This window comes from Scyliorhinus torazame, chromosome 6 (genome assembly GCF_047496885.1).
Source record: "Scyliorhinus torazame isolate Kashiwa2021f chromosome 6, sScyTor2.1, whole genome shotgun sequence".
Classification (NCBI taxonomy): domain Eukaryota; kingdom Metazoa; phylum Chordata; class Chondrichthyes; order Carcharhiniformes; family Scyliorhinidae; genus Scyliorhinus; species Scyliorhinus torazame.
Window position 1 is genome coordinate 118,547,965 of NC_092712.1, and position 19,019 is coordinate 118,566,983.

General features: G+C 48.6%; 1 protein-coding gene across 2 annotated transcripts in view; it reads left to right on the top strand.

Moving 5' to 3' along the window:
- The window catches only part of LOC140424981 (zona pellucida-binding protein 2-like), a 159,140-nt gene that overhangs the window by 43,120 nt on the left and 97,001 nt on the right, over nt 1–19,019 (top strand). For both annotated transcript variants that reach the window (XM_072508722.1, XM_072508723.1), the window contains exon 6: nt 12,863–12,942. In XM_072508722.1, the coding sequence (XP_072364823.1) occupies nt 12,863–12,942 (80 nt within the window). The remainder of the gene's footprint in view (nt 1–12,862; nt 12,943–19,019) is intronic.

The window sequence follows — 19,019 nt, forward strand, 5'->3', positions numbered from 1 at the left end:
GTCAGCCTTGATGTAGTTGAAGGCCGATCGAGCCTCAGCCGACGGGGGAAATATCGTGGTCTTTATGAGTGGGCGGGCTTTGTCCACATATTTGGGGACCCACTGGGTGTAATAGGAGAAGAGCCCCAAGCACCGTTTGAGGGCCTTGAGGCTGCGGGGGGAGGGGGAGTTCCTTTAGGGGGCGCATGCGGTCGGGGTCGGGACCTAGGACCCTGTTTTCCACGAAAAAGCTGAGGATGGCTAGCCGGGTTGTGTGGAAAACGCATTTTTCCTCGTTATAGGTCAGGCTGAGGGCTCGGGAGGTCTGTAGGAACTTTTTGAGGTTTGCGTCATGATCCTGCTGTTCATGGCCACAGATGGTGACATTGTCCAAGTACGGGTATGTCGCGCCGTTGACCTGGACCTTCATCATCGAGTTCTGCAGATGTTTTGGCCGAGTTTGGTCGAGGGTGATCGCTCCCAGTTGCGGGTAGTCCGAGTCCTCAGCTGAGTCTGATTCGTAAAATGGCCGCCGCCATCGGTCGCACGTGTTGGGTCGAGAAGATGGCTGCCGACAAGATGGCCGCCCCCATGATTCGCACGAGGCGGATGACGCGTCAGAAGGGGGTGTGTCGGTTCGATGCGCAGCCGCATTGCGAGGCCTGCGGGCCTGTGAGCCTGGTTTTCGGGCCTGCTGTTCTTTGTGTTTCTGGCCCTTGGGCCTAGCCAGGCAGACCCTCGCAAAATGCCCCTTTTTCCCGCAACTGCTGCAGATGGCGGTGCGGGCTGGGCAGCGTGGGCGTGCATGCTGGCCCTGCCTGCAGAAGTAGCACGGTGTGCCCCCAGTCTGGGCGGGTCGCTGCGCGGCTCAGGCCCGTAACGTTGCCGAGTCTGAGGAAGTCTGAGGGGGGCTCGCAGGGTCCGTGGGGTATGTGCCCAAATTATGTCGGGCCACTTCCAGTGAGGAGGCGAGCGTTCGTGTATCCTGGCGGTCACTTGACTCATTTTCAAGTAGCTGCTGCCGGATGTAGGTCGAGCGGATGCCGGACACGAACACGTCTCTGATGTGCAGGTTCCTAGGGGTTTCCCCTGTCACATCCTGATGGTCACAGTCCCTGGCAAGTGCGGTGAGTTTTTCTACAAATCCGTCTAGCGATTCCCCCGAGCGCTGCCGGCAGGTAGAGAGCAGGTGCCGGGCATGTACCTCGTTGATGGGTTTGACAAACAGCTTGCATAGTAACTCGACCGCCTCTTCATAGGTAGTCGCCTTTTCGAGCATGGCAGAAATTCTGTGACTTACCCGGGCGTGGAGTAGGCGCAACTTGCGTGGCCCCAGGATGGGAGTCTCTGAGGAGTCCAGGTAGGCCTCGAAACATCGGAGCCAGTATTTAAAATGTTCTTTTGCCTCCGGTGTCCGTGCTTCCAGATTGAGCTTCTCTGGTTTTAGGCCTGCGTCCATCCTGATGTAGTTTAGCTTATTAAATTGTTGTACCCTCAATAACGACGCTTAGAGAGTAAACGGTAAAGAAGGCTTTAATAAGCTAAGAACTAGCCTGGTGCCGAGACGGGTGCTTACTGGTGCCGCCCACAAGGCGGCCCCTTATATACGACTCCCAGGTGGGCGGAGCCAGGGGAGGAGTCCCACAGGGTTCCAAGCCCGGTCTTAAAGGGGACATCACCTTACATGATGATAAGGGTACAGTAACCGTTCATCACACCCAGGTTCGATTCCCGGCTTGGGTCACAGTCTGTGTGGAGTCTGAAAGTTCTCCCCGTGTCTGTGAGGGTTTCCTCCCACAGTCCAAAGATGTGGAGGTTAGGTGAATTGGCCATGTTAAATTGCCCTTAGTGTCCAAAAAAAAAGTTAGGTGGGACTATGGAGATAGGATGGAAGCGTGGGCTTGGGCAGGGTACTCTTTCCAAGGGCCGGTGCAGTCTCGATGGGCCGAATAGCCTCCTTCTGTACTGTTTGTTCTATGTTTCTATGATTTCTACCACTCCCTTCCTTTGTCACTTCCACCCGAATCGACTTTACATCCTCTGAGCCCACATCTTCACTCAGAACTGTACTTACTCCCTCTTTTAGTAGCAGTGCTACCCCAGCGTATTTTTCTTCCTACCTGTCTTTTCTAAAACCACATAATCCTGAATATTGATTTCCCAACATTACTCTCTTTTCAACCACATCTCAGTAATGGCTATCATATCAAACCCATTTAACTTTATTTGTGCCGTCAATTTATTTCTCCTGTTTTTCATGCTCCGTGCATTAAGATACAGAATTATTAATTTTGTTTTTCTTTCACTTTTCCTTACACTAAGCCCATCTTTAGGGACAATAGAGCCACTGTTTGTTTTTTGTCTTTTATTTCCATGTCTTCCTCTTTTGCTTTTACTTTTTCTGTCTTTTGTTCCTAACCCAGTTCCAATCTCCTCTAACCCCCCTGCGCAGGTACCCGTCCCTCTGTCATACTAGCTTAAAGCCTCCCCAACAGCACTAACAAACATCCCTGCAAGGATATTGGTCCTGGTCCTCTTGGGGTGTAACCCATCCAGTTTGTATTGGTCCCACCTTCCCCAAAGCCAGTCCCAATGCCTCAGGAATCTGAAACCCATCCTCCTCCACCAACCACCCCTCGAGCCATGCTTTCATCCTGCCTATCCTCCTATTTCTGCTCTCACTACCACTTGGCACTGGGAGTAATCCTGAGGTTGCTGCCTTAGAGGTCCTCTGCTTAATTTATCACCTATCTCCCTGTGGTCATCTTTCAGAACTTAATCCCTTTTTAAAATCCATGTAATTGGTATCAATGTGCACCATCACCGCTGGCCCTTTGCCTCCACCTCCAAAATGTTCTGCAATCACTCTGTGACATACTGGACCCTAGCCCCAGGGAAACAACATACCATCCTGGAATCAATTTTGTGGCCATAGTAATGCCATACAATTGAATCGCTTATCACTATAGCCCTACCCCTCTTTTTCCTCCCTGTCTCTGCAGTTGAGCCACCCGTAGTGTCACAGACTTGGCTTTCACTGCATACCCCTGAGAAGTCATTACCTCCAACAGTATTCAAAGCAGCATACGTGTTTGAGAGGGGTATGACCCAGGGGACTCCTGCATTACCTGCCTCTCTCTACTCTCCTGGCAGTCACCCATTCGCTTTCTGCCTGTGCAGACTTAGTTTTGGGTGTGACCAAATGTCTATCCACGGAAATCTCAGCCTCATGGACGCCAATCCCAGCTGCTGCTCCACGTAGACTGCTCCAAGTTTTCAAGTTGAAGTTAATGGGCACCTGTTCCTGACAGAAACCTGTTGAAAAGGAAGGAGGATCAAATAATCAAGGGCCGCAAGACTGCTGGACACATCCTCTGTACACACTACAAGCCTCAGTATTCCCATTGGACTGGTCATGGCTTAGAAGGCATCATGCCCACAGTCATGACATAAGTACAGGTTAGTCAGTGTCTGGGAGGGTTAAAGTATATGTGTATTGTCTCTAATCAAGACCCTTGTTGTAGATGGTCTCGGAGGTGTAGATGCTCCATCATGGCTGAGGGAGTTGCTCAGCCACCTGTGAACTTCCAGGAAGTTATTAGCCTGCAAAGGGTGGCCTGGGATGCCATGTCTAGTCTCACGGCAGGCCAAGGGCTGGAGATTGGATTCTTGGCTTGGAGAGAGACCATTCAAGGGGAATTAGCAATGATGTCTCAATTCCAGACTCCTACACGACCCTCTTATGAACTGACCTGATTAATACTACACTCCTGTATGCTTCACCTGATGCTGGTGTCTATGTATTTACATTGAAAAGTACTTTTCACTGTACCTTGGTGATAGAAATCAACCTTTTATTATAGGTAAAAGGGGTTAAAGGAAGAAATTATTTCGAGAAATCATATGAACTAAAATTTAAAGCCATATATTAACCATGACAGTAGGAAAAGCTGAGTGCTTGTGAATTGACCGGAAAAGCACATTTTCGCAGACTGTTAGAGTCTGCGCTAGGTCATGCTGAGAAAAGACCCTTTGTCTCACAAAGAACTTGGATGAAATCCTAGTTCCGTTTCAATGGTAACGGTTGGTCAGCTCATAGTGATAATTTCTTGTTGGAAATGTGTTTCACTGGAAAAATACAGACATTTTTTATCTCATAATTTGACAGACACTTCAGCCGAATTAAATGAATTATAGATTAGTTAAACCAATCACAGCTGTAAAAAGGACGAAACTTTAAAGATAATAATCTCCTTAAAAGTTCAGGTATCGGGATGGGAAAGCCATTCCACAATCAATTCAAGCTATCCTCCGAAACCTACTCTATCTGCTTGCTTTGCAAAATTGCTATTTTATTCTATTTTAAACTGCGCAGTCCTTTTGTACTGTGTATCTTGATTTGAAGAAATTACCAGGAGCTATCGTTGTATTTTAAATTCAACAATCTATATTTGTGAAGGACAATCATTCTGATTAGCTTGCTGCAGAGCTAGTTGGAATGTCCTAAATTTTGTACTTGAAAATTGAAGCTTACCATTAGACACTACTAGCTGACAAAATAAAAGTTGCAAATTGCTTTTAACCCAAGAAACCAGTCTTGAATCTCCGTTATTTGATATATGATATGGCGTTACAGGTATACGAATAGACACAGAGATTCTACAATTGGCGTAGTCGAACTGACCTGATTAATACTACACTCCTGTCTGCTTCACCCGGTGCCGGTGTCTCAGTATTTTCATTGTGTACCTTGTGTTGCCCTATTATGGATTTTTTTCTTTTCTTTTCTTTCCATATACTAAATGATCTGTTTGAGCTGTTCGCAGAAAAATACTTTTCACTGTACCTTGGTACACGTGTCAATAAACAAATACAATCCAATCCAATCATCCATTTCCAGCACTCCACTTCTCTGGGTCCCATGAGCGCTAATCACTCCAGCAACCTCCACCCAGGCCAGCATGGAATGTGGTGACTAGGGGCTTTTCACAGTAACTTCATTGCAGTGTTAATGTAAGCCTACTTGTGACAATAAAGATTATTATTATATAGTCAGGTGAGAGGACCTCCTGCTCCCATTCCTTAGAAGGAGGAACTCTTGGGCTGGATTCTCCACCTTGCTGCACCACATTTCTGCCCCAACCCGCCGGCGGGATTCTCCGTTACACCGGCCGCTCAATGGGGTTTCCCATTGTGGGGCAGCCCCACGCCGCAGGGAAACCCCCGGGCGCCGGCATAACAAAGAATCACACTGGCGGAGAATCCCGCCTCTTACTTTTCCTGGATGGCCTGGAGGAAAATATGACCATAAGACATAGGAGCATAATTAGACCACTCGGCCCATCGAGTCTGCTCCGACATTCAATCATGGCTGATATTTTCTCATCCCCATTCTCCTGCCTTCTCCCCATAACCTCTGATCCCCTTATTAATCAAGAACCTATCTATCTCTGTCTTAAAGACACCCAGGGATCACTGAACAAAGGAGCAGAGGGTTTGCTTCACTTTGATGCCACAGTTTTCTTCTTCACCACAACACCTGGCCTGGCATGAGTGAATGTCTGTCTTGATGCCATTTAAATATAGCACCAGGACCTTTAACCCCATGAGGTAATGGCAGGGTAGCTAAGTTCCAGACTGCCCTGCCACAAGATTTGATGAGCTCCTTGCTGATGCATAATTAATAAGCTGAAAAGCGAAGATTCTGCATGTTCAGTCATCCTGTCACGCAGTGGGAATCACGCTGACTTTCCCACCCACCACGAGACTAGTCTCCAGAATGGGAAATTCCACCCAGTAAGTATGACTATGTCAGGTGGTTGCTTGACTAGTCTGTGGGACAGCTCTCCCAATTTTGGCACAAGCCTCAGATGTTAACCAGGAGAAATTTGTAGTGTTGACCATGCTGGGTGTCCCATTGTCATTTCCAGTGCTTGGGCCCATGCTGGCTGGTGGGTCAGGTTCCATTCGTTTTGACTTTCCTGTCGCAATTTGGTACAACTAAGTGGCTTGCATTTCAGAGGACAGATAAGAGTCAACCACATTGGTCTGGAGTACATGTTGGCTAGACTGAATAAGAACAACAAATGTCCTTCCTTTGTGCATTTCTGGAATCCACATTATGTGAGGAATGTGATAGGACACAGAGGAGATTTCCCAGGATGTTGCCAGGGCTGGAAAGTTTTAGTTATGAAGAGAGTTTGGATAGACTTGAATTGTTTTCCTTGGAGCAGAGGAGACTGAGAGGGGAGATAATTGAGACGTATAAAATTATGAGGGGCATACAGTAGACAGGAACAAACTTTTCCCCTTGGTGGAGGGTCAATGACCAGGGGGCGTAGGTGCAAGGAAAGGGACAGGTGATTTAGAGGGGATGTGAGGAAAAACCTTTTCACCCAGAGGGTGGTGTGAGTTTTGAACTCGCTGCCTGAAAGGGTGGTGGAGGCAGAGACTCTCATAACATTTAAGAAGTATTTAGATGTGCACTTGCGATCTCAGGGTATACAAGGCTATGGGCCAAGTGCTGGAAAATGGGATAAGAATGGTTAGGTAGTTTTTGATCAGTGGAGACATAATGGGCCGAAGAGCCTTTTCTGTGCTGTGTGATTCTATGACTCTATGGGCTGGATTCTTTCACCCCGTCCGCCGCAAGATTACCATGGGCGGGTCATGGACAATGTAAAGGTCCATTGATTACGGGTGGGAATTTCCGGTCACCGGGCAGGCGCGAGTGGAGAATCCTGCTCATGACTCTAAAGGGATGTTAGTGAACAAGATGTGTTTTCGTGGCTTTCAATTCTAGATTTATTAACCAGCTTCCGTGAATGAATTTGAAACCATGTGCCCGCAACATTAATAATAATAATAATAATAATAATAATCTTTTTTGTCACAAGTAGACTTGCATTAACACTGCAATTAAGTTACTGTGAAAATTGCCTCGTCGCCACATTCCGGCGTCTGTTCGGGTACACTGAGGAAGAATTCAGATTGCCCAATTCACCTAACAGCACGTCTTTCGGGACTTGTGGGAAGAAACCGGGGCACCCAGAGGAAAACCACGCAGACACGGGAGAACATGCAGACTCCGCACAGACAGTGACCCAAGCGGGAATCGAACCCGGGACCCTGGCGCTTTGAAGCAACAGTGCTAACCACTGTGCTGCTGTTCTGTCCTGGGCCTGGGCCTTTGGATTACAAGTCCAGTAACATTACTACTGTGCCACAGTCCTCCTGTGAAGCACCCTTGGACACTTTAGTATGTTAAAGGTACTATAGAATTGCATGTGAGATATTGAACTAAAGTCCTTTCTGCTTACTCAGGCAGATATAAATGATTCAAAGGTATAAGGAAGAAAATTGGGGAGCTCTCCAAGTGTACTCTCCCATTTTCCTCCCTTAACCAATACCACCAGAATAGATTAGTGCATTTCCTAAGTGCACAAACCTTGCTGCATTTACATTGGTTGCTGTGTTTTCCCCACAAAAATAATGTTGACACTTGTTTCAAAGTACTTCCTGTACTGGAATGTTTTAAGATGCCATAAAATTCAAGTTATTTTAATATTTTCTTTTTTTTTATTAAATATTTTATTGAAAATTTTTGGTCAACCAACACAGTACATTGTGCATCCTTTACACAATATTATAACAACACAAATAACAATGACCTATTTTATAAACAAAAAATGAATAAATAATAAATAACAAAAATGAAAACTAGCCCTAATTGGCAACTGCCTTGTCACAAGTAACACTCTCCAAAAATATAATTTAACTGTCCAATATATAATTATCTGTAGCAACGACCTATACATACTATACAGTATATATTAACAACCCTGAGAGTCCTTCTGGTGCCTCCTCCCCACCCCCCCCCCCCCCCCCACCCCCGATCCTGGGCTGCTGCTGCTGCCTTCTTTTTCCCATTCCGTCTATCTTTCTGCGAGGTATTCGACGAACGGTTGCCACCGCCTGGTGAACCCCTGAGCCGACCCCCTTAGGACGAACTTAATCCGCTCTAGCTTTATAAACCCCGCCATGTCATTTATCCAGGTCTCCACCCCCGGGGGCTTGGCTTCTTTCCACATTAGCAATATCCTGCGCCGGGCTACTAGGGACGCAAAGGCCAAAACATCGGCCTCTCTCGCCTCCTGCACTCCCGGCTCTTGTGCAACCCCAAATATAGCCAACCCCCAGCTTGGTTCGACCCGGACTCCTACTACTTTTGAAAGCACCTTTGTCACCCCCATCCAAAACCCCTGTAGTGCCGGGCATGACCAAAACATATGGGTATGATTCGTTTGGCTTCTCGAGCACCTCGCACACCTATCCTCCACCCCAAAAACTTTACTGAGCCGTGCTCCAGTCATATGTGCCCTGTGTAATACCTTAAACTGAATCAGGCTTAGCCTGGCACACGAGGACGACGAGTTTACCCTGCTTAGGGCATCTGCCCACAGCCCCTCCTCGATCTCCTCCCCCAGCTCTTCTTCCCATTTCCCTTTTAGTTCATCTACCATAGTCTCCCCTTCGTCCCTCATTTCCCTATATATATCTGACACCTTACCATCCCCCACCCATGTCTTTGAGATCACTCAGTCCTGCACCTCTTGTGTCGGGAGCTGCGGGAATTCCCTCACCTGTTTCCTCGCAAAAGCCCTCAGTTGCATATACCTGAATGCATTCCCTTGGGGCAACCCATATTTCTCGGTCAGCGCTCCCAGACTCGCGAACTTCCCATCCACAAACAGATCTTTCAGTTGCGTTATTCCTGCTCTTTGCCACATTCCATATCCCCCATCCATTCCCCCCGGGGCAAACCTATGGTTGTTTCTTATCGGGGACCCCCCCCAAGGCTCCAGTCTTTCCCCTATGCCGTCTCCACTGTCCCCAAATCTTCAGTGTAGCCACCACCACCGGGCTTGTGGTGTAGTTCCTCGGTGAGAACGGCAATGGGGCTGTCACCATAGCCTGTAGGCTAGTCCCCCTACAGGACGCCCTCTCTAATCTCTTCCACGCCGCTCCCTCCTCCTCTCCCATCCACTTACTCACCATTGAAATATTAGCGGCCCAATAATACTCACTTAGGCTCGGTAGTGCCAGCCCCCCCCCTATCCCTGCTACGCTGTAAGAATCCCTTCCTCACTCTCAGGGTCTTCCCGGCCCACACAAAACCCATGATGTTCTTTTCAATCCTTTTAAAAAAAGCCTTCGTGATCACCACCGGGAGGCACTGAAACACAAAGAGGAATCTCGGGAGGACCACCATCTTAACCGCCTGCACCCTCCCTGCCATTGACAGGGATACCATATCCCATCTCTTAAAATCCTCCTCCATCTGTTCCACCAACCGCGTTAAATTTAACCTATGCAATGTGCCCCAATTCTTAGCTAACTGGATCCCCAGGTAACGAAAGTCCCTTGTTACCTTCCTCAACGGTAGGTCCTCTATTTCTCTACTCTGCTCCCCTGGATGCACCACAAACAACTCACTTTTCCCCATGTTCAATTTATACCCTGAAAAATCCCCAAACTCCCCAAGTATCCGCATTATTTCTGGCATCCCCTCCGCCGGGTCCGCCACGTATAGTAGGAAATCGTCCGCATACAAAGATACCCGGTGCTCTTCTCCTCCCCTAAGTACTCCCCTCCACTTCTTGGAACCCCTCAACGCTATCGCCAGGGGCTCAATCGCCAGTGCAAACAATAATGGGGACAGAGGGCATCCCTGCCTTGTCCCTCTATGGAGCCGAAAATATGCAGATCCCCGTCCATTCGTGACCACGCTAGCCACTGGGGCCCTATGCAACAGCTACACCCATCTAACATACCCCTCTCCAAAACCAAATCTCCTCAACACCTCCCACAAATAATCCCACTCCACTCTATCAAATGCTTTCTCGGCATCCATCGCCACTACTATCTCCGTTTCTCCCTCTGGTGGGGCCATCATCATTACCCCTAACAACCTCCGTATATTCGTGTTCAGCTGTCTCCCCTTCACAAACCCAGTTTGGTCCTCGTGGACCACCCCCGGGACACATTCCTCTATTCTCATTGCCATTACCTTGGCCAGGACCTAGGCATCTACATTTAGGAGGGAAATAGGTCTATAGGACCCGCATTGTAGCGGGTCCTTTTCCTTCTTTAAGAGAAGCGATATCGTTGCTTCAGACATAGTCGGGGGCAGTTGTCCCCTTTCCTTTGCCTCATTAAAGGTCCTCGTCAGTACCAGGGCGAGCAAGTCCACATATTTTCTATAGAATTCGACTGGGAATCCATCCGGTCCCGGGGCCTTTCCCGCCTGCATGCTCCTAATTCCTTTCACCACTTCTTCTACCTCGATCTGTGCTCCCAGTCCCACCCTTTCCTGCTCTTCCACCTTGGGAAATTCCAGCCGATCCAAGAAGCCCATCATTCTCTCCCTCCCATCCGGGGGTTGAGCTTCATATAACTTTTTATAAAATGTCTTGAACACTCCATTCACTCTCTCCGCTCCCCGCTCCATCTCTCCTTCCTCATCCCTCACTCCCCCTATTTCCCTCGCTGCTCCCCTTTTCCTCAATTGGTGTGCCAGCAACCTGCTCGCCTTCTCCCCATATTCGTACTGTACACCCTGTGCCTTCCTCCATTGTGCCTCTGCAGTGCCTGTAGTTTGCCACTCACCATCACGTATCTGCCCCCGTTATCCGCCACTATAGTCTTTGCCTCGAACATTACCCGCTTCCCCACTAATATAGTTTTTCGCATCTAGCCCCGAATGGAACACCTGCCCCACCCATCCTTTGCGTAACCTAACCTGGTCTATCAGTTTCAGGTGCGTTTCCTGTAACATAACCACATCTGCCTTAAGTTTCTTAAGGTGTGCGAGTATCCGTGCCCTCTTTATCGGCCCGTTCAGCCCTCTCACGTTCTACGTGATCAGCCGAGTTGGGGGGCTTCCTACCCCCCCCTTGTCGATTAGCCATCACCTTTTTCCAGCTCCTCACCCGGTTCCCACGCAGCTGTATCTCCCCCAGGCGGTGCCCCCCACCGCCCATCCTCTCCCATACCAGCTCCCCCCTCTCCCCAGCAGCAGCAACCCAGTAATTCCCCCCTCCCACCCCCCCCGCTAGATCCCCCGCTAGCGTAATTACTCCCCCCATGTTGCTCCCAGAAGTCAGCAAACTCTGGCTGACCTCGGCTCGCACCGTGCGACGCCCCTTCCTTCCTGCTTCTCTATTCCCGCCATGATTATCATAGCGCGGGAACCAAACCCGCGCTTCTCCCTTGGCCCCGCCCCCAATGGCCAACGCCCCATCTCCTCTACCTCCCCTCCTCCCCCATCACCACCTGTGGGAGAGAGAAAAGTTACCACATCGCAGGATTAGTACATAAAACCCCTCTTTGCCCCCCACATTCGCCCCACCACTTTGTTCGAACGTTCTTTTTAATAACCCGCTCATTCCAGTTTTTCTTCCACAATAAAAGTCCACGCTTCATCCGCCGTCTCAAAGTAGTGGTGCCTCCCTCGATATGTGACCCACAGTCTTGCCGGTTGCAGCATTCCAAATTTTATCTTCTTTTTATGAAGCACCGCCTTGGCCCGATTAAAGCTCGCCCTCCTTCTCGCCACCTCTGCACTCCAGTCTTGATAAACGCGGATCACCGCGTTCTCCCATTTACTGCTCCGAGTTTTCTTCGCCCATCTAAGGACCATTTCTCTATCCTTAAAACGGAGGAATCTCACCACTATGGCTCTGGGAATTTCTCCTGCTCTCGGTCCTCGCGCCATCACTCGGTATGCTCCCTCCACCTCCAACGGACCCGCCGGGGCCTCCGCTCCCATTAACGAGTGCAGCATCGTGCTCACATATGCCCCGACGTCCGCTCCCTCCACACCTTCAGGAAGACCAAGAATCCTCAGGTTGTTCCTCCTTGCGTTGTTTTCCAGTGCCTCCAACCTTTCCACACATCGTTTCTGATGTGCCTCCTGCGTCTCCGTCTTCACCACCAGGCCCTGTATATCGTCCTCATTCTTGGCTGCCTTTGCCTTCACGACCCGAAGCTCCCGCTCCTGGGTCTTTTGTTCCTCCTTTAGCCCTTCGATCGCCTGTAGTATCGGGGCCAACAGCTCTTTCTTCATTTCCTTTTTGATCTCTTCCACACAGCATTTCAAGAACTCTTGTTGTTCAGGGCCCCATGTTAAACTGCCACCTTCCGACGCCATCTTGGTTTTTGCTTGCCTTCCTTGCCGCTGTTCTAAAGGATCCACTGCAATCTGGCCACTCTCTCCTCCTTTTTCCATCCGTATCCAGGGGGGATTCCCTTCTGGTTTACCGCACAGTGGTTTTAGCCGTCAAAATTGCCGTTGGGGCTCCTATCAAGAGCCCAAAAGTCCGTTTCACAGGGAGCTGCCGAAACGTGCGACTCAGCTGGTCATCGCCGCACCCGGAAGTCTTTTAATATTTTCTAATAGTTCTTCTGAAACGTTCTAATAGTTATGGAGCAGAATAACAATATGACTAAATTATTTTTTCCCTGCATGAAACAGCCAAATTTCTGGACTTATTTAAAAGCAGCTGAACATTTCTGGCATCAGCAACTCCTAATAGTAAACTAACTTGAAATGATAGAAGATTTCTAAATGACCATATCTACCAAATGGTTGTTCTTCCATTTTTTTCCCCTCCATTCCGCCCTCACTTGCTGACTTTCCAAAACGTAGCTGAGCTCTGAACTCCCTTTGTGGGAAATGATGGAAACCTGCAACCTCCCATTTAGATCAGTGTTCTTACATTGAATGGTGTCAATGTAATTCAATTGTACTGTTAGATAAAGTAATAGATCTGTGGGAGAAAGTGAAAATATATGGTGAGAGAAACTGTCTTTTCTTTTGCAGTATTTCCATTTGCACTTGGCTGGGCAGATCAGTGTAATGATTCAGAGTGTGACCAACAGTCCGAAGACCGTGTCAAAAAGGTACCATTGTGTCTGGCTGTATTACCATTTAGCACGTTGTACATTCTGAGAATTAGAATGATGTAATTTACCATAATAATCCTATTGTTAATTCGTACACTAAAATCTTTGGATCTAATCCTGGACCTGTACAACGGTAAAAATAACCTGGCTGGGATTCTACCGCAATTGGCAGGACGGCGGCGCCAAGATCGGCATGAACCACTCCGGCGTCGGGCCGCCCGGAAGTTGCGGAATCTTCCGCACTTCCGGGGACTAGGCCAGCGCCGGCGGGGTTGGCGCCGCGCCAACCGGTGCCAAAGGGCCTCCGTGGGCTGGCGCGGGTTGGCGCATGCGCAGAACTGCCGGCGTGTTTCTTGCGCATGCGCAGGGGGTTTCTTCTCCGCACCGGCCTCTGTAAGGCTCTGCCATGGCCGGCGCGGAGGGAAAGAATGCCCCCATGGCACAGGCCCGCCCGCAGATCGGTGGGCCCCGATTGCGGGCCAGGCCACCGGGGCCAGGTACCCCCGCGCCCTCCCGAGGACTCCGGTAGACGGCCTACCAGCCGAGTCCCGCCAGGATGGACCATGTCCATTTCACGCCGGCAGGACTGGCCGAAAACGGGCGGCGCTCGACCCATCGGGGCCCGGATAATTGCCGGGGGGGGCGCTGCCAACGGCCCCCGACCGGCACGCCGTGATCCCCACCCCCACCCAAAAACCGGCGCCGGAGAATTCGGCAGCCGGCGTCGGAGTGGCGGGTTGGGATTCATGCCGCCCCCCCCAGCGATTCTCTGACCCGGCGGGGGGTCGGGAATCCTGCCCTTCAAGAAGCGCCATTGTTACAACTAATAGGCTGTATTTCAACCAATTGTTGTACTCATTCTAAACAAGTTATTTGAAACACAAATGCAGGACAATTGGCGAAAGAAACATTCAAACTTCAAAAGGCTCAGCCTATTCCCTGGAAAGATTAATCAAACAGAATCGGGCAACACAGTGGCGCAGTGGTTAGCACTACTGTATCATGGCACCGAGGTCCCAGGTTCGATCCTGGCCCTGGATCATTATCCGTGTGGAGTTTGCACATTCTCCCTTCTGATAGAGGTCTACAAAATTATGAGGGGCATAGACAGAGTGGATAGTCAGAGACTTTTGCCAGGGTAGAGGGGTCAATTACTAGGGGGCATAGGTTTAAGGTGCGAAGGGCAAGGTTTGAGTAGATGTACAAGGCAAGTTTTTTACACAGAGGGTAGTGGGTGCCTGGAACTCGCTGCCGGAGGAGGTGGTGGAAGCAGGGACGATAGTGACGTTTAAGGGGCATCTTGACAAATACATGAATAGGATGGGAATAGAGAGATATGGACCCCGGAAGTGTAGAAGATTTTAGTTTAGATGGGCAGCATGGTCGGTGCAGGCTTGGAGGGCCGAAGGGCCTGTTCCTGTGCTGTACTTGTCTTTGTTCTTTGTTCTTTGCTTGGGTTTCGCTCCCACAACCCAAAGATGTGCAGGTTAGGTGGATTGGCCACACTAAATTGTCCCTTAATTGGAAAAATGAATTGGGCACTCTAAATTTATTTAAAAAAAGGTTAATCAAGCAGAATCAAAGGATTTAGAAAACAAATGAAGATAAAGTAAAAGGTATAATTCTCCAATTGCATGCTTCTAGCAGGAAGTCATGTCATACTGGTCATACATATTGGAAATTTCCATTTAGATTGGTTATGATTTTCCAGTCAATTAAATTAATGGTCAGAAACAATAATGGTTCTTCGGGACCCAAATTTCCAAAATGCCTCCAAAGCCTGAATTCTGTCAGAGAAGTCTGGCCAAATTTTCATAGAATCACTACAGTGCAGAAGAAGGCCATTCGGCCCATAGAGCCTACAATGTCCCTCTGAAGGAACACTCTACCTAGGACCATGCCCCACCCTATCCCCATAACCCAGTAATCCCAGCTAACCTTTTAGATACTAATTGAAGCTTTCCAAAAGCACTCAAAATATCTTTAGAATGTATTTTTTGCACGTTGCATTAACTTGTAAAGTGGGACGGCACGGTGGCACAGTGGTTAGCACTGCTGCCTCAGGGCGCTGAGGACCCAGGTCTGATCCTGGTCCCATGTCACTGTCCATGTGGAGTTTGCACATTCCCCCCGTTTCTGCGTGGGTCTCACTCCCACAACCTAAAAATGTGAAGGCTAGGTGGATTGACCACACTAAATTTCCCCTCAATTGGATTTTTTACAAAACAAACGTATAAAGATTTGTTAGGAACAGTCTTTCATTCATGTCCCAGTGTTTCTAGATGGGTGAAGTGATATTCCTGCCTGCTATACGGAATCTACAAATCCAATGCAGAAACTGAAAATATGCAGCCTGATAGTACCTTTACAAGATCAACAATTTGCATTTATACCTTAATTTTAACTTGGAAAAATAATCCCAGGTGCTTGACAGTGGCATAACAAACACTGAATCGAAATAAAGTACTTAAGCATAAATAATACAAGTGGCTTAATCTCTAAAGTGGTGCATGTGAAGCTGGACCCGGGCCCTCGGGAGACCATTCGGGATGTCGGACCAGCCGGGGTTGGAAACGGGCAGATGTTGTAGCCTTTGCCTCGTTGATCGCCTGAAAGTGGATCCTGTTGGGATGGAGATCAACCTCTCCATCCTGTGACCTGGCCTGGCAGGGGGAACTGTTGAAATTCTTGACTCTTGAGAAAGCAAAATTTGAACTGAGGGGAAGGATGGAGTGGTTCTACAATTCATGGGCGTTATTCATTCTGCACTTTCGCGAATTGGATTAGATCGAACATTGGGGGGGACGGGGGGGGGGGACGGGGTGGGGGAGTGTATGTGTTAATGGTAAATATGGGTGATTGCTGATTCATAGCACATAGAAAAATACAGCACAGAACAGGCCCTTCGGCCCACGATGATGTGCCGAATCTTTGTCCTAGATTAATCATAGATTATCATAGAATTTACAGTGCAGAAGGAGGCCATTCGGCCCATCGAGTCTGCACCGGCTCTTGGAAAGAGCACCCTACCCAAGGTCAACACCTCCACCCTATCCCCATAACCTAGTAACCCCACCCAACACAAAGGGCAATTTTGGACACGAGGGGCAATTTATCATGGCCAATCCACCTTACCTGCACATCTTTGGACTGTGGGAGGAAATCGGAGCAACCGGAGGAAACCCATGCACACACGGGGAGGATGTGCAGACTCCGCACGGACAGTGACCCAAGCCGAAATCGAACCTGGACCCTGGAGCTGTGAAGCAATTGTGCTATCCACAATGCTACCGTGCTGCCCTTATGAACAAATTAATCTACACTATATCATTCTACCTTAATTCATGTACCTATCCAATAGCTGCTTGAAGGTCCCTAATGTTTCCGACTCAACTACTTCCACAGGCAGTGCATTCCATGCCCCCACAAACTCTCTGGGTAAAGAAACTACCTCTGACATGCCCCCTATATCTTCCACCATTCACCTTAAATTTATGTCCCCTTGTCATGGTTTGTTCCACCCGGGAAAAAGTCTCTGACTGTCTACTCTATCTATTCCCCTGATCATCTAATAAACCTCTATCAAGTCGCCCCTCATCCTTCTCCGTTCTAATGAGAAAAGGCCTAGCACCCTCAACCTTTCCTCGTAAGACCTACTCTCCATTCCAGGCAACATCCTGGTAAATCTCCTTTGCACCTTTTCCAAAGCTTCCACATCCTTCCTAAAATGAGGCAACCAAAACTGTACCTGGTACTCCAAATGTGGCCTTCCCAAGGTTTTGTACAGCTGCATCATCACCTCACGGCTCTTAAATTCGATCCCTCATTTAATGAACTCTAGCACACCATAGGCCTTTTTCGCAGCTCTATCCACTTGATTGGCAACTTTCAAAGATGTATGAACATAGACCCCAAGATCTCTCTGCTCCTCCACATTGCCAAGAACCCTACCGTTAACCCTGTATTCCGCATTCATATTTGTCCTTCCAAAATGGACAACCTCACACTTTTCAGGGTTAAACTCCGTCTGCCACTTCTCAGCCCAGCTCTGCATCCTATCTATGTCTCTTTGCAGCCGACACAGCCCTCCTCACTATCCACAACTCCACCAATCTTCGTATCGTCTGCAAATTTACTAACCCACCCTTCAACTCCCTCATCCAAGTCATTAATGAAAATCACAAACAGCAGAGGACCCAGAACTGATCCCTGTGGTACGCCACTGGTAACTGGGATCCAGGCTGAATATTTGCCATCCACCACCACTCTCTGACTTCTAGCGGTTAGCTAGTTCGTTATCCAACTGGCCAAATTTCCCACTATCCCATGCCTCCTTCCTTTCTGCAGAAGCCTACCATGGGGAACCTTATCAAATGCCTTACTAAAATCCATGTACACTACATCCACTGCTTTACCTTCATCCACATGCTTGGTCACCTCCTCAAAGAATTCAATAAGACTTGTAAGGCAAGACCTACCCCTCACAAATCCGTGCTGACTATCTCTAATCAAGCAGTGTCTTTCCAGATGCTCAGAAATCCTATCCCGCAGTCCCCTTTCCATGACTTTGCCTACCACCGAAGTAAGACTAACTGGCCTGTAATTCCCAGGGTTATCCCTATTCCCTTTTTTGAACAGGGGCATGACATTCGCCACTCTCCAATCCCTTGGTACCCCTGTTGACAGTGAGGACGAAAAGATCATTGCCAACGGCTCTGCAATTTCATCTCTTGCTTCCCATTGAATCCTTGGATATATTCCGTCAGGCCCGGGGGACTTGTCTATCCTCAAGTTTTTCAAAATGCCCACACATCTTCCTTCCCAACAAGTATTTCCTCGAGCTTACCAGTCTGTTTCACACTGTCCTCTCCAACAATATCGCCCCTCTCATTTGTAAATACTTAAGAAAAGTACTCGTTCAAGACCTCTCCTATCTCTTCCGACTCAATCCACAATCTCTTGCTACTATCCTTGATCGGACCTGCCCTTGCTCTATTCATTCTCATATTTCTCACATATGTGTAAAAGGCCTTGGGGGTTTCCTTGATCCTACCCGGCAAAGATTTTTCATGCCCTCTCTTAGCTCTCTAATCCCTTTCTTCAGTTCCCCCCTGGCTATCTTGTATCCCTCCAGCACCCTGTCTGAACCTTGTTTCCTCAGCCTTACATAAGTCTCCTTCGTCCTCTTAACAAGACATTCAACCTCTCTTGTCAACCATGGTTCCCTCACTCGACCATCTCTTCCCTGCCTGACAGGGACATACATATCAAGGACATGTAGTACCTGTTCATTGAACAAGTTCCACATTTCACTTGTGTCCTTCCCTGACAGCATATGTTTCCAACTTATGCACTTCAATTCTTGTCTGACAACATCGTATTTACCCTTCCCCCAATTGTAAACCTTGCCCTGTTGCACGCACCTATCCCTCTCCATTACTGAAGTGAAAGTCACAGAATTGTGGTCACTATCTCCAAAATGCTCCCCCACTAACAAATCTATCACTTGCCCTGGTTCATTACCAAGTACCAAATCCAATATGGCCTCCCCTCTGGTCGGACAATCTACATACTGTGTTGGGGCAGCACGGTAGCCTTGTGGATAGCACAATTGCTTCACAGCTCCAGGGTCCCAGGTTCGATTCCGGCTTGGGTCACTGTCTGTGCGGAGTCTGTACATCCTCCCTGTGTGTGCGTGGGTTTCCTCCGGGTGCTCCGGTTTCCTCCCACAGTCCAAAGATGTGCAGGTTAGGTGGATTGGCCATGATAAATTGCCCTTAGTGTCCAAAATTGCCCTTAGTGTTGGGTGGGGTTACTGGGTTATGGGGATAGGGTGGCGGTGTTGACCTTGGGTAGGGTGCTCTTTCCAAGAGCCGGTGCAGACTCGATGGGCTGAATGGCCTCCTTCTGCACTGTAAATTCTATGAAAAAAGCATCCTGGACACACTGCACAAACACCACCCCATCCAAACTATTTGATCTAAAGAGTTTCCACTCAATGTTTGGAAAGTTGAAGTCACCCATGACGACTACCCTGTGACTTCTACACCTTTCCAAAATCTGTTTCCCAATCT